Raw genomic sequence first — 15015 nt, forward strand, 5'->3', positions numbered from 1 at the left:
GTCTGGTATCGGTCCTTTAAAAAGTGTGTTGCTGAGCCTGTGAATTAATTGGTTGCTTTACTCACCCAGTTTTGAAGCCTTTCTGCCCACCTGGGTGCCAATTTGAAAAGCGGGGAGAGGGGTCCTGTCCTCTGCCAGAAGTGTGCATCCTTTGAGTACCTTGCTTTCCAACATAAATGTCCATGGATCCCTAACTCAGTATAAGAGGGCAGCTAGAGAACCCTAGTCCTAGTGTACAGATGGGAAACTTCATAAGGAGTCCAGTCAAGTCACTCAGCAGGGTGAGAGGTTAGCAAACACAAAACACATAAAATTTATGTATAACTACATAACCTTTACTGCCTGTTATTTACCCTCGCAGAATCAGCCAGCAGAATCCAAGACTATTTCCAATTTACCCTTGCAGACTTTTCTCTATATTAGTGTAAGGACCTGCCTCAATCCCTCTTCCCAAGAAAGCAGAACTCCTGGAACAGCTTCATTCCAAAATATATGAAAAATGTAACAAATAAATGGATAGTCTATTGGTAAACTGTAAAAACATAAAGGTTTCGAAATGGATTACTGTTTGTGCCTAAGTATCCTATGCATCATATTGCCAATGTTTTGGACGAGACAGTGTAGTTAAATTCTGTTTAATTAGTTTAATTCAATGTGGCCATCTTTGCTGTGATCCATGTGCTTTTTCTGTTATTTGTTCAAAAGATGTTGCTCTGAGGGAGAACCTTAGCAGTCTGCCCTCCAGTCTTTTCATTAGGGAAGCTGCAGTGTGACACTGGCTCCATCCAGAGGGAGAAGGGAGTAAGAGAGCCAAAGAACCAGGATGAAACCAGAGTTCTTGCTAGAATGGGGTTATTTATCCACTGTTATTTTTAAGAATAGTGTTATGTTTCCTTCTGAGCCACAACTCAACCAAATGTTGGTTTGTTCCCGTTGGTTCCTATAGTTGTACTCCATTTTTCTTCACCTAAAACTTCAGTCATTAAAGGAGTCAAACTTAAAGTAATGATAGTATTCAGTAATTACCTACGTTGGACGGAGGTCTTCGCCACTTACGAGGTTGTGACCTTCACAAAGGACGAAAGAACTCGGGGTGTCATAGTGACCTTCTATGTCACAAAACTAACTGGAAGGACATGTTCCTTTAGTTTATCAATATGTGTCAGTAGAACCCAGAGTATAAAAGTACAGTTGTACCCTGCCACAATTACGGGATACATTACTCTCGTCCAACCAAATAAGGTTTCTGTTTCAAGGGTCTATTTTGATTGCCCTCCTGTTCTTTTAAAATCTTGATTTATTTTCTCCATATTTGTGGGTGAACAAAACTGAAGAGTTTTCTTGGCGACTCCTGATAATCTTGTTACATAAGGACACTATTTTGCCTAGAGCATGATCAACGTAAGAATTCAGTTTGCTATTAATATATAGACTGATTACATTAATGAGCGATGGACCAATAATGGACAATTGTGTATTCAGAGTTCAGTAATAGTTCTTTGTGGATGTATACAACCCTTTTCTGCTGCGGAGGCCTTGGTCCTTCCTGGGTTTGGTCATTTGTTTGCAGACATTTCATTACCTGATTAGGTAACGTGATCATGCTAGTGAATCTAGTATTTGCTCTCTAAATATATATATAATTGTTTTCCTCGGCCAGTGTTGGTGGCAATGTAGTTTTCTCCTTGGTAGTTCCTTGATTAGGTTATTTTCTGCTTGATTGTTTGTCTGCTTCTATGTCCTTTGATTAGGCTATTGTTTTCTGCTTAATTATTTATCTGGTGTTAATCTCTGCTTATCTGGATATTGGCTGCTGAAGAGGATGTGTTCTGACCTTTTTTGTTTCCTTCTTAGGTTCCCCCCCCCTCTCTTTTGAATGGTGTGTAAATGTAACACAAAGATAGTGTTTTCATTGTCTTGCTAATCTCCTTTTACTGTCACATCACCACCTGCTGACTCCTATGGTTGTGTGTACCGAAAGAAATATTTGTCTTAGTCAGGCTGTTTGGAGTAAACAGTGAATGACATATTATACTAGGTTACAGGATCAGCCCTTTTCAGGTTTATTGAAACAATGAGTCTGGATCAACCAGCCAGATAAAGGGGTTAATGTACCAAAGTGCTGTGCTCATCAGTCCCAGCCGTCATTACACTTCCTGTCAATGTTGAAGGCCAGCAACCCAACCATATTGTGGTCTGCAATAATATAGCACAAGGGAACTAGTTTGCTGTAGCCTTGAACAAAAATCTGTTTAAGCTGAAAGCAACTTGCTTCTTTGAACACACACACACCCCCGCCCGATGTTGTGGGCATCATGGAGTAGTAAAATTGTGCCCTCTAGAGAACGATCCTGAAAATTACATATTTTTAAAAAATCACATTATATGTAATGTTTTCACATAGTAGTATGAGTATAGCTTCCAAAAGAAAGCGTTTGGATATTAGAAACCATAGTTTTGGTAGCTTCTTCAATCTTTTAGCTCTTCTTTATTTGCCCCTTCTTGTGTACTAATTTTGGGCATTTTAATGTCTTGGTCTATTGTAAACAAGAAATGAAAATGAAATCACCTTGAAGTAGACCTTGAACTAAGTGGTGATTTTTATGAAGAATCTTATCCTGGCGATAGATGCCATCTTATATTTGCCCCCTCTGTCATCAGTTTCTATTTGCTTTAAGGTAAAAAAACATATCTGCAAAAATATGACAAGAATTTGTGTGTGTGTGTGTATGGGGGGGTGAACAGATGCTCAGCATTTATTCTATAAAACACGTGGTTGTTTGGGTGACATAAATATTCGCAATAAAGAACTTCCTTAAAACTGGTGAGAGGGAGGGTATTGAAAGTATATCTAGTTTTTGTTGCTTATACTTTTTCACCTCATCTACAGTATTGCTTTCATAATTAGTTTCATGCGCAACAATAGATAAGCAATCAATCATTTGAGAATTTGTTTCATTGCTATAGAGTTCTGTTGAAAGGCTTTTGAAAGCTTCCGTGACACCTCTGTGAGACAGGCAGATGTTACAGATCAATTACAAACATACTGAAATTGGTGGCAGTTTTAAATAACAGTATTTTTCTTCCATGTAGATACATCCAGTTATTGACCAAGTCTTTGAATTTTCTGATGTTCCCATGGCCTTTCAGAAGATGGAAAGAGGGCATGCACGTGGAAAAACAGTGATCAATGTAATTAATAAAAAGCATTGAAATCTTTGTTTCTGTGATATTTCTTTGTAAAAATTAATTTTCTTAGAAATTCTTGTGTTACAAATATTCTGTTAGCCACTTGTAGGAATTCCTACTTCAAAACAGGAACATACTCTTTGGAAGTATTCTACTTTTGTATTAGCCTTTTAACATTTTCCAACTGAAATGTTTCCAACTGAAACATTTCCATATAATGTTTTTGTGCAGTCCCTTATTATTATTTAATAATAGTGGGGTGGAGAAATAAAAAAAAACCCGATTCTTTATCATGCATTAGTATGAAGTTGTTGGGAAACTTTAGAAGTTACTTGGTTTTGTAGAATGGCTACATTGGACCAGAGTTATATGTGGTTGAAAATAGATATAGATATCATAATTTAGATGTATTAGTCTCCTGGTTGTATGAATATTAATTACCCTTACAGGGTGGAATCATGTACATGCAAATATATGTTTGGTTTGTTCATCCTATTGATCTAACCATTGGTGGGATTTCTATTCAGAGTTTATGTGGGTGTGTGTAAATGCAGTGATGGTTCTCTGTGGTAATTAAAATGTGCTTTTTGTTTATCTGAACCATGGATTCTCTATTTCTAATCAGTGTTGTGATTACCATGTATATTACCTTTAGAGCAAATGGCTGAAATTCTGCATAGCGGCAGTTGCTACATGGATGTTTCCTGACCATTTGGTCAGAATTCTTACATTTGTAAAACAAAACAGATTCCATCTGAGTAATATTTATTTGTAAAATACATATGTTTATACAAGGGTTTGGACACAAAGACATTTTCTGCAAATACCACACCCTAAGATATTTTCTTTATCAAAGATATAAGCAGCAGTTTCAAAATATCACCAGAAAAATATAGCAGCTACATGATTGTTGCAAACAGTTATACAGCAGATTGGGGGTCAAAGTAAACATTTTAACATTTGGATTGAGTATTATAATTTCCCAATAAACAATGGCAAATTAACACAATACCGGTTTCCAAACAAATCAGTGCAGCACTGTTAAATCCTTATAGATTTTCATGACATTTGACTGAGCAGCCTAAGGGCATTGCTAGTTATGACTTCAGATCTGTGTTGGAAGCTAATTGAGCCCCTACTGATTTCTCCGTGTGGCCTAGCCAGGCACTTTCCAATGCACCAGGCTTGGCTACCTCCTGCTGCAGTGGCAGGTTTTTGTGTGGTATTATCGATTGTGTGTGTAGGGGGGGGGGGAGGACACTCAGCTTCCTGCATGGGCTTCAAGCAACATCTGTTAATGCTCCAAGATAGTTACTGGCAATGCTGCTTTTCAAGTGGTTTGTGTACATAACAGAAAGAGCAGAAATAATAGTTACAGATCTGGGAAAGAGCAGTGAAGACTATTGATGCAGGAGTTATTTCTAATTTCTCTTGTAAAATGCAGCAGCAGGATTAGACATTCTGAAGAAACGGGGATTTATTAACAGTGTTTTCTATTCAGTAGTATTGCGTAGCTTTGTCATTAGTGATGACAATTTTACAAATAATTTTGGTGGAATTTTTTGACCTGCCAGAATTGCAACATTTTGATATTCAGCTGTTACATACAAACTAATTTTTACCTTAAAAGTGGGGTTTGTTTTACTGCAGAAACAGTTGTGCTCAAGTAAAGCCAGCTTTAACATTAAAATAACTGTTCTTCGAGAAGCTACCAGGTATAATATTCAGATTACATTTTTCTGAATTCAAATTTTGAGACATTTTCATGTTAATGATCAGTGCAGCATTAGAGGAATGTGGATGCAAATAAGGGGGTGTAAAGCAGGAAAAAATGTACATTGAATATTGAAATTACATGAATACAGAATCGGAAATACACATAGTGACTTTCACCAGAGAAGGTTGAAAGCAAAGACGTAGGGAAACATTTCGTAATGCAGCTGATTAAAAAGCAAGAACTGTTGTGCTACGCAAGTCACATATAGCTCGTTACGCAATTTAAAGTAAATCATTTTGGAACAGAGAAACAGTATACTTGCCATGTACAGAGACAATAAGTGCAAATTGTGTAAAATAAGGCAGCCGTGCAGATAATTGGCATTTTTAACCGATGGGAAAACTCAGCAACAAATGTTTGTTAGGCACTAAAGCATTTGTCTATGACAATTTCATTTATTTTAAAATCATCTGAAATCATTTTAGATTTTACATAAATAGCTAATTTATTTTTTGATAGCACTGAACTAGTTAGCAATGAGTTTTCACTACAAAATAGTCCAGTGCAGTTTTAAAATATTCCAAATTCAGTTTCAGCTCTAAGCATGGAGCACCAAAACATTAAGTCTACTTTTAGAATTGCACATTAAAATGTTAGTAGCCTTAGTGATGCGAAAGAGCTGCTTGTGATGCACCTTAATGTTTGTAATAGGAAAAGGACAGAAAAGTCTTAAGACTATTTCCTTTCAACCCAGAATATTTATACCACACACAGTTTCATTCATGGCAAAGTACGACTGAGCTTGCCAGACCTGTCATCTTCCTTGTATCCTACCTAAAGAGTTGGAAAAGAGAGTCTGAAACAGGGAGTCCATTCTAGGCATATTATAGCTCCATATGTAGTAACTTCCTCACTTCTGGTTTGGTCTGCCCCCCTGCAGAGCATGGAGGACAGTGGGCTTGAACAAAAGAATGAAACAAGGCAGAGTCAACAAACATAATAGAATTTAGGTGACATGACAGCCATATAGGGCTACTCTACTCTTGGATGCAGTGATGGAGTGAGTACATTTCAATTTTTGTTTCTTCAAACAATCAAGCTGGTTGGAAAATCACCATTTGTCTAATCCACTTCTCAAGTATTGGGTTACATCTCAATCTGCCTTTTAAATAATCAGTGGTTCCCAGCACTGCGTTGGTTTGTCTTCACTGGCTGTACTGAGAATTAGGTGGTTTTGATCATAGTTATTTCCCCCTAAAAAAAAAAGTTTTAATTTAGTCAGATTATTATGATTTATCTTTGGATTGAACATTTCAGATATCCTAAAACAGACATGTCAAACACAAGGCCCGGGGGCCGGATGCGGCCCGCGAAGTGGTTTCATGTGGCCCACGAAGCCATCCTGGAAACAGTGAGGGAACGGCCCCCTCTGCCTTGGCCCTGGCCCAGGCCGGCCGGGAGCCAATGTACAATTTTGTGGTGGCCATCTATGCTGAAATGCATTCAGTCTTAGCTCCATAAGCCTGCCCCGCATGGCGTGAGAGGAACAGTGAGGCTCCTCCAGTGGACCATGCCTTGGCACTTGCCCTGGTCCCACCCCCTTCTGCCAGAGAACCTCAGATCTGTCCCACTCCTGCCCAGGCCCCCACAGGCACCCTTGACACAAACGATGTAGAGCTGGCCACGCCCAACCAGTAGGCCACACCCACTCCATCCACACCCACCCAGTAGGCTGCACCCACCCTGGCCACACCCACCTGGCCCCCTGAGGGCAACCTCAATACTGATGCGGCCCTCAATAAAATTTGACACCCCTGTCCTAAAACTTCCACTCCTATTTCTGTATTTACTCCCTTTTTCTACAATGATAATTTTGCTTAAAAAAATACTTCAAAGATATACTCTTCATTTTATTTCATTCTTCTGATTGGCTGGCATATAAATGTTTTCTGCATTTTTCTTGTTTTGCAAAGGTATTTCAACAGCACGTTACACAGTGTAATTATAACTCAACATATGATGAGTTAGGTAGTCCTCGATTTACCACCACAATTAAGCCCAAAATTTCTGTTGTTAAGCAAGACAATTGCTATGGAAATTTTGCCCTGTCTTGCCAGAGAGTTGTTAATTGAATCACGGCAGTTGTTAAGTTAGTAACAGGATTGTTAAGTGAATGTGGCTTCCCCATTGACTTTGCTTGTCAGAAGTTCACAAAAGGTGATTACATGATCCCAGGGACACTGCATATTTATATGAACCAGTTGCCAAGCATCCAAATTTTGATCACATGACTACGGGGATGCTGCAACAATTGCAAGTGTGAAAAACAGTCATAAGGTTTTCAATGTCATTGTACCTCCGAATGATCACTAAACAATTGGTTGTAAATCAAGAACTACGTGTACAAGTGTTTAGTTATCAAAACAAATATTTTTGGCTTTAGTTGGGGGGGGCTCCAAATTTAGAAATTGTTGTAGAACCACAGGAATGTCATTTTCTCAATGTTAAATATAGTTACTTCTAGAGATGGATCAAAAGAACTACAGGAATTGCGTGTATATAAAATATTATTTTGTAGCTAACTTTGGGGTATACCATTTTTCAGGGCTTTTTTTCTCATAGAACGCCCAGAACAGAGTTCCGGCACCTTTTTTGGATGGAACCTTGTAGGGTAGGCAAGGCGGGTTGTATGACATGTGTGAGTTCCGGCACCCTTTTTTTTTTCTTTCAAAAAAAGCACTGCCTTTTTTTTAAATTAAATGTCCATTCCGCCTATCTTCTCTCATGGATCATAAACTGGATATACTGCTACTTCAGGCAGTTTCTTATTGAAACCTTGGCCAGATCTTCAATGTCTTCAGCTTCATCAAGCTAACTTTGTAACCTTTCTAGATTATACACCTCAAATCATGGTTGAACTGACACAAATATTTGCCAGTTTTAATTATCTATTATCCGAAAACGTTTTTCTTACAAATGCTTTCTGATTAGGAGAATCAGTGAGTTAGTTCTGCTGCATGCAAGCGCATACTTTTGCATTCAAGTACTAGGGTAGAGCCTGTTTTTTTTCTGCAGCTGGAAATATAGATATGTGCCATCTGTCTTGCACTTGCACGACAGATGGTAAAAGCATCTCATGGTTGAAAATAATCCATTCCTTACGTATTAAATATATAGAATCTTCAGAAACATTTTGGTGTATTACATGGGGACAGCATATAAAGAAAAATTGTTATTGATGCTATTTATTAAAAAAATCCCCACAAGCTTATCTGTAAAAATATAATCGGCAAGAAGACATTTTGGTAATGTATAAGTGGGTGAAAGATATGAGGTATAAAATTAAGAGTCTTGAAATAGTTCCATTTATTAGTTTCCTGAAATGCTAATGATATTTTTATTTATGTATACTTCATATTTCTAACCTGCTCATCTTCCTCAATATATGAAAGCTTAAAAGTATTGTTATGCAGATTAGTTCTATGAAACATAGCCAGTTCTTGCACTCTTTATGTAACCACCTGATCCTAAAATCCATGAAACTGATGGATTTGTTATGAATAGATATACTCAAGAGTCATGCTGTTATTGTTACCTCTTGTGTCCTCCAGAGGGCACAGTTACATTATGAAAGTAATGTATAAAGTTGTACATTGGGATAGGAATTTATGTCCCAATTAAGGCGTGTCCTTTAAACTTTGAGGAGTCACTACATACCATGTTTTTTTTAGATTGATAACCAAAACAGCAATGTAGACAGGGCTTTGATACAAATAACTCATCCTATATTTATTGCTGAATCACATAGTGATTTTTGTATGTTCACATCTATTCCAATGTTCAGAGCTTAATCAGACTTGCTATAAGATAAACTTGTTGTCCTCTAGGGATAGGTATTGTTTCGGAAGAGTTTTTTTTCTGAGAGATCTCATGTAAATTATGATTACAGGATAATCATTTGATTCCTCACATTCATTTTACTTGGAAATACTCTACAAAATGAACACTTCATCAGTTTGCATTAGGTATTATGGGTTCAAAAGCTGCCTCTTTAAACCGCGTCTTCATTTTTAAAAGAATTTTAAAAGAAAAAGTCTTATGTACAATCAAGTCAGAAAGCAACAACAAGCAATAGTGTCCCTTATTTTAGAACATTCTCTTGGATTTCAAAAGATACTAATCAAACACTTCCCTTTAGTTAAGCACTGGGTGTTTTTTTTTCCTTTGGGGTCATTATGGTTTTATTTTTATTTTTGTAATTGCTGATTTTAAAAAAAATTACTCCAGTTTGTAAATTAATAATAATAATTCATATTATTCATATTCATACAAATTCATTATTTATAAATAATTCAAGGTGACTGAATTATTCTAACTACTCTGCTATTATTATTTGAACAATCAATTATAAATGGAACTTTATCATACTTGTTACGTGAGTTAAAATGACCTTATTTTTGCATTTACCATATGAAAATTAATTTTCGTTAAACAAAGTTCATAATGTGTCACTAAAAAGTTCTTACCTTTAATATCTAATGCTAAGTGTGGTTTCATTTTGCTGTAAATCTTGCCATTAGAATTAAAACTCCAGTTTTGCTTTTCGTCATTCTGCTGAAGGGCCAGGCCCAGCTTTGTACCAGGGGTGATCAAATTTCCTACAATCGTTAAGCAGAGATCTTCTGACCCCTGGGCAAGGAAACAGCATCAATTAGAGCCCAGTTCACACTATCACATAAGTAATTGGTCACATGCTTGGATAAAAAACAGTTATGTCTGAAAGGTCCTTGGTGCTCTCTGAGCTTGGTTGTTTTCTTGCAGACGTTTCATTACCCAAACTAGGTAACATCCTCAGTGCTAGACCTGATAGCCCTGACTAGCACTGATGATGTTACCTAGTTTGGGTAATGAAACGTCTGCAAGAAAACAACCAAGCTCAGAGACCATCATGTCAACCCTGAGCTACAAATATTCTCCTTTATTAGCAGATATTTCTTATTTACTACTTGGAAATTTATTCATGCCAAAATGATTCCCAATATGTGTGTTTAAAGATTTCAGCTTCGTTACTTAAATAAAGGATATCTTTGTAGAAATGCTGCAAACGTTCACAGTATTTTAAAAACAAAATTATCCAGTTACTTGAAATTCAAGATACAATGTATCACATTTATAATTCAGTTCATATAAATTATTTTCTCACCAGTTCAAGCTGCTTAGCATCATTAAATTGCAAGTAAGTAATAGGCCTTAGCTTCTGTTTAAGCATATACAACTTTTGGAGCTACTATAATGAGGCCTACTCTATTGAAAAACCTGTTTGTTTTCTCAGCCTAGTGGCCTCCTTTTAATAGGAGATTCTGTGAGGTTGTGCTTCATCACTAAGGAATGAATGGCTTCTTCCCAATCCTGCTAAGGACCGGTTACAAGAATTCCAGCAAGAATATGCTCAAATGTAGAGAAATCGAAGCCATGTGACAAATGTTACCAAATATCAGAAAGGATAATACTGAAAACCCTTTCATGTTGCTTTAGGTGGGGCATTAAAATTAACACCTTCACTTTTTTAGTCTGTTGTAAGCTACAGCTTACGTCTTCCCATGTCCAAACATGCTCTTGTAAAGGAGGAACCCTTTCCGCTCTGGGACAGGTTCACAGAAAGATAGTTGAGAAATTTCTCCCTTTGGAAGGATGCTTTGGGAGATATTACCCAACTGTAAACAAGAGATCGATACAGAGCTTGTCACTCGGCTGTCTTCACTGGATTTGATGTTAACGAGTCTGTACATTGTTAAACATGAAGACTGCATATCAGCTCCTAGATCAATTGGTCAGATTTAACTGACGGGCAATTAAATAGAAAGCCTCAATGTAATGATGGAAGTTTGTAATTTGATTCAAGAAGTGCAAACCGTGTTCTGAAGAATTGGGAATCAAGTAGTTCAAGTGGTTTTGGCGTCTGACGACAAATAACTAGATAAATAAATTAGTAACTGAACAATTATTTCTACTCTCAAAAGCTGTTTTTACAATTTTACAGACAATTCTCTTTCGTTGTTAACTGCTATGGGTCAGCAATAGCAGATGTATAGAATCTGCCTTTCTGAAAAGCTCAAAACCCTAATCAATGTAGCTGAAGACAAGACAAAATAAATAATAATCAATCAGTCTCCTCTTCCTCATTCCTAGCTGATTCCTGAAAATATGTGCAGTGTTGCGAAAAATATGACCTTGACTCATATTTTTTTAATCACCTTAATAGTGCTTGAAGACAAATGTTCAAGAAAAGAGGGGTGAGTCTAAGATTCAACTGCTAAGTAATACAGTATAAACAAATACATTAATGAAGGGAGGAACATATAGTCCATTTTTTTTATTTTTAATTTTAGGAGTTGTTATGGAACCACACAAGTAGAATAATATCCTATTTTAGAAGAAAACAACAGATGAGTAGATTGGGCATTAGCAGCACCCAAGCATACTGAGACAGGCACCAAGGCCCTTGGGTCATGACCAAGTCTTCTGAAATAATTACTTTGCCACTGCCGAGCCCTACAGGGATTGCCTACAAATCTCTGCCACTTTTCATTTCCTACCCTATTTGCTTACCCAGTAGGTAACACTTTTACAGGGGAACCAACCTAGCTGCTGCCAACTTAGCCTCTTCAAATGCAATTATGCTGGATTAAGTATATCTAGAAGGAAGGATGGTTGGCAGCAATGCCATGCCATGCAGATTGCATCTTTTAGCCTGGTAAAAGAGAGGCATCATCTGGAGGCACTGTGAGAATGGCCTAGGTCCCAATCCTGCTAAGGACTGGTTATAGCCATAATTAATAGGAAGAAGAAACTGTAACTGTAATGAAAACTAATGATAGAAATAGCTGAAGAATCATAAAAAGAGGCTTGTTGCTCACAGGCTGTATTTATTAAGTAAATAAACAAAAAGAGAAACAGGGTGGATTCCTTTCAATTACTTTTTTTCTGTGGGGAAGCAATACCTGTTTTCTGTTTGTCTTGTGGAAAGTCTGTCAAATATGCTGAATTGTATTCTATAGCAAGACATGTTTCATATAGAACTTTACCCTGTACTTGATGAATCCATCTTGATAAACCCAGATCTGCTCTCCAGATTTATTGTCTTCCACAGCTTGTATCCTCAGAAGACTCAAGTCATCTATATTTCCATCAGCTGCCATGAATTTTCCGGTATCTTTGTTTCTGAGTCTGAAGTACACTTGTCTCTGTAATGTAACTAGTTTTCTTTAGCAATAATAAAACACCTTCAAGATTTAGCATTCCCCCTTTTCTTTTAAACTAATGTTAATATTATTAAAGGAAACATAACTAAAATATATGTACACATTTGTAACTACATTTTGAATATTAATTTTACTGTACATTTTTATCTTATTTCATATTAGAAACAACATGCAGATTAACAGAATATATTCCTGACACCTGACTGGTAACATACAGATTGAAAACATGATCTTTCCCACATGGAAATTGATGCCTAAATAACTTTTATGAAGAAGACTTTCATGTTAAGTATTTAGGTTTTCCATAAGGAAGTAAAGTGAAATCTATTAAATAGTTGAGACATTTTAAGTAAATAATCATACCTATTATATTTTTTGGAGCAAGAACATATGAATTTTGTATTGTACCCAAAATTGGAAAACTGAACTAAATCCTAATTTCCAAATTTAAAAAAAAATCACTGAGAGCAAGAAATGTGTGATTTCAGCATTCAGTATCAATAATAAAAGATATTTGTAAAACCTCAAAATGAGAAGTGGAATAATATTCATTCGTGTGAAATACTGAATAGATTCACTAGTGATTTTATTCAGTGTTACATGTGAAAGGCAATATGCTTACTTTTTGATACAGAGATGTAATTTTGAACAAAACTGGTTGGTAGAATGAAAACCACCATTTAAAAGTCCCAAAGACCACAGATATTTCTGCAGCTCGTCATATTCATAGAAGATAAAAATCACATGATTTTTATCATATGATTCAAATGGTACTCAGGTGGAATATTAAGACAAAGAAACAAAGTTGGAAGAGAAGTTGAATAATGATAGAACGATAAAAAAAACCTTCGTAACAAGCTTTGATATCCCAAAATGGGCTGTAGTAACTCTCTTACCTGCAGTAAAGGTCGTAGAGAACCAATTTTGTGGTAGCCACTTGTGTCTTTCCAGTTTGATATTTTTTTAGGCGTTAGTAAAATCTGACGGCCTTTATAATTATGATGTTCATAAATAATCCATCTGAAAAAAATCTCTAGTAATTATATCTGTAAAATCATGCTTTTGCTAAAATGTCCCTTTTTAAAAAGTTCGTAATAGCATGAAGCTTCATACAGGTAATCCCCGAGTTACGAGCGTTCACTTAACCCTCGTTCGAAGTTACGTGATGAGCGCCCCCTAGTGTTTACAAGCAAGTCCCAAAATTACAAATATTGCAGCACCATGGCAGTCGTTCGCCCTTATGAATGACTTCAGTGGCTTTGCAACATTCACCCTGTTCCCCCCCATTCCTCACAACTGCTTCCCCCTCCCTTCCTGCCGCGCCAGACTCACCTTGCAAAAATCCTCTCTGCCGCAGTTTGTTTCCCTTTGAGGGAGAGGAAAGACAGCTTGGAAATGTTTTTTGCACCGAGAATGGAAGTTTCTGGAGTCTGTGATCTCGTGTGTTTGAAGTTGCGCCAAATCATGGACCTCAGAAAATTTCATTCTCTGTGCGAAAGGTGCCTGTCTCCTGCTCCTGCCCTCAACTCCTTTCTGCCTGACAGCAAGCCTGAAGCCTTCAACTGAGGGAGAAAGCCAGGCCCCTCGCACCCGCGTCCAGCCTGCCGGAGCTCACCGCACTGGGGGAGAAAGTGACCCCATTGTCCCCAGAGCCTCAGAGGCATCCTCTAAGCGGCCCAGAAAGGAGACTGGGGGAGGCTTCTGCATGGCTCCGGAGGTTGGATCCAGCCCTTGAAGGACTGCTCCAAGCTGCTGTTGCCTGGAAAGGAGTTCCGGAGGTTGGATCTAAGCCTCGGAGGGGTCTTCCAAGCTGTTTGCGCCAGGAACAGAGGTCGGAGGGGGGGTGTTTCTGAATGCCTCTGGAGGTTGGATCCAGCCCTCAGAGAACTGCTCCAAGCTGTTTGTGCCCAGAAAGGAGCTTCTGGAGGTTGGATCCAACCTCCGGAGGCATGCAGAAGCCCTCCCCCCCAACCTCCGTTCCTGGCGCAAACAGCTTGTAAGAACCCTCCGGGGCCTGGATCCAATCTCCGGAGGCATCCAGAAGCCCCCCCAATCTCTGTTCCGGGGGTGGCGGCTGCATGGCTCCGGAGTTGGGGGGAAGCAGGAGGCAGGAACCGAACAGCGTGAGAATTCAGGCAACCATTCTCTGCGAAAGAGGATCAGTGCCTGAACTCACACGATATTACGGCACCCAGGGGCTTCTATCTACTCTCCTGTCCCTCAAAAGCAGGAACCGTGGCAGACAGGAGACAGATCTTTTCAAGGTAAATGAGTCCGGTGTGGCAAGAAGGGAGGGAGAAGCACGAGGTATCTTAATGGGTCGGGAAGGCCTTGGGAGCCTGTTCCATCACTACGCCTCCAATGGCCTTCCCCACCTTCAGATACCTCATATGCACTTAATGAGCTGTGTACGTCTTAACGAGCAGGGAGTGATCTCATTCGAGATACAAGATTCATTCTATGAGTTTTCGAGTTACGAGTGGAATGTGCAGGCTCCATTACACTCGTAACTCGAGGACAACCTGTATTTATCTATTACAGGTATATTTTAGAACCAATTTCAAGTATATCATTATATTTGTCAGTATATTTCCCATGACATTCTATAAGAGATCTTCCAAAGTCTGTTTTATGTCTATTTTATATTCAATAACGATTTCACATGTTTGAATCTAACAAAGCCATTTCACATGTTTGAATCTAATAAAGCCACAATGTTTAATAGGCTCTTAGAAAACCAAGAAATAGGAGCCTCTCTTTGTTTAGCACTCCCTCATTTGTAGAATAACATAGTTTTATACTGATTCATTACATTAATTTCCAGAGGATATGTAGGAGCACATATTA

At 38.0% G+C, this 15015-nt stretch overlaps 2 protein-coding genes across 2 annotated transcripts in view; one reads left to right on the forward strand and one right to left on the reverse strand.

The window, feature by feature from the left end:
* Nucleotides 1-3213, forward strand: part of RTN4IP1 (reticulon 4 interacting protein 1) — a 15087-nt gene extending 11874 nt beyond the window's left edge. Inside the window, exon 9 of the mRNA XM_015816896.1 lies at nt 3094-3213. Coding sequence (XP_015672382.1) covers nt 3094-3213 — 120 coding nt within the window. The remainder of the gene's footprint in view (nt 1-3093) is intronic.
* A 728-nt stretch (nt 3214-3941) lies between these two features.
* The window catches only part of CRYBG1 (crystallin beta-gamma domain containing 1), a 46674-nt gene continuing 35600 nt past the window's right edge, over nt 3942-15015 (reverse strand). Inside the window, exons 18-21 of the mRNA XM_015816897.1 lie at nt 13065-13188; nt 11992-12150; nt 9433-9595; nt 3942-6160 (exon numbers count right to left, since the gene is read on the reverse strand). Coding sequence (XP_015672383.1) covers nt 6072-6160; nt 9433-9595; nt 11992-12150; nt 13065-13188 — 535 coding nt within the window. The 3' untranslated portion in view covers nt 3942-6071. The remainder of the gene's footprint in view (nt 6161-9432; nt 9596-11991; nt 12151-13064; nt 13189-15015) is intronic.

The sequence above is a fragment of the Protobothrops mucrosquamatus genome, unplaced genomic scaffold (assembly GCF_001527695.2).
Source record: "Protobothrops mucrosquamatus isolate PMUCROS unplaced genomic scaffold, P.Mucros_1.0 scaffold518, whole genome shotgun sequence".
In the NCBI taxonomy this organism is placed as follows: domain Eukaryota; kingdom Metazoa; phylum Chordata; class Lepidosauria; order Squamata; family Viperidae; genus Protobothrops; species Protobothrops mucrosquamatus.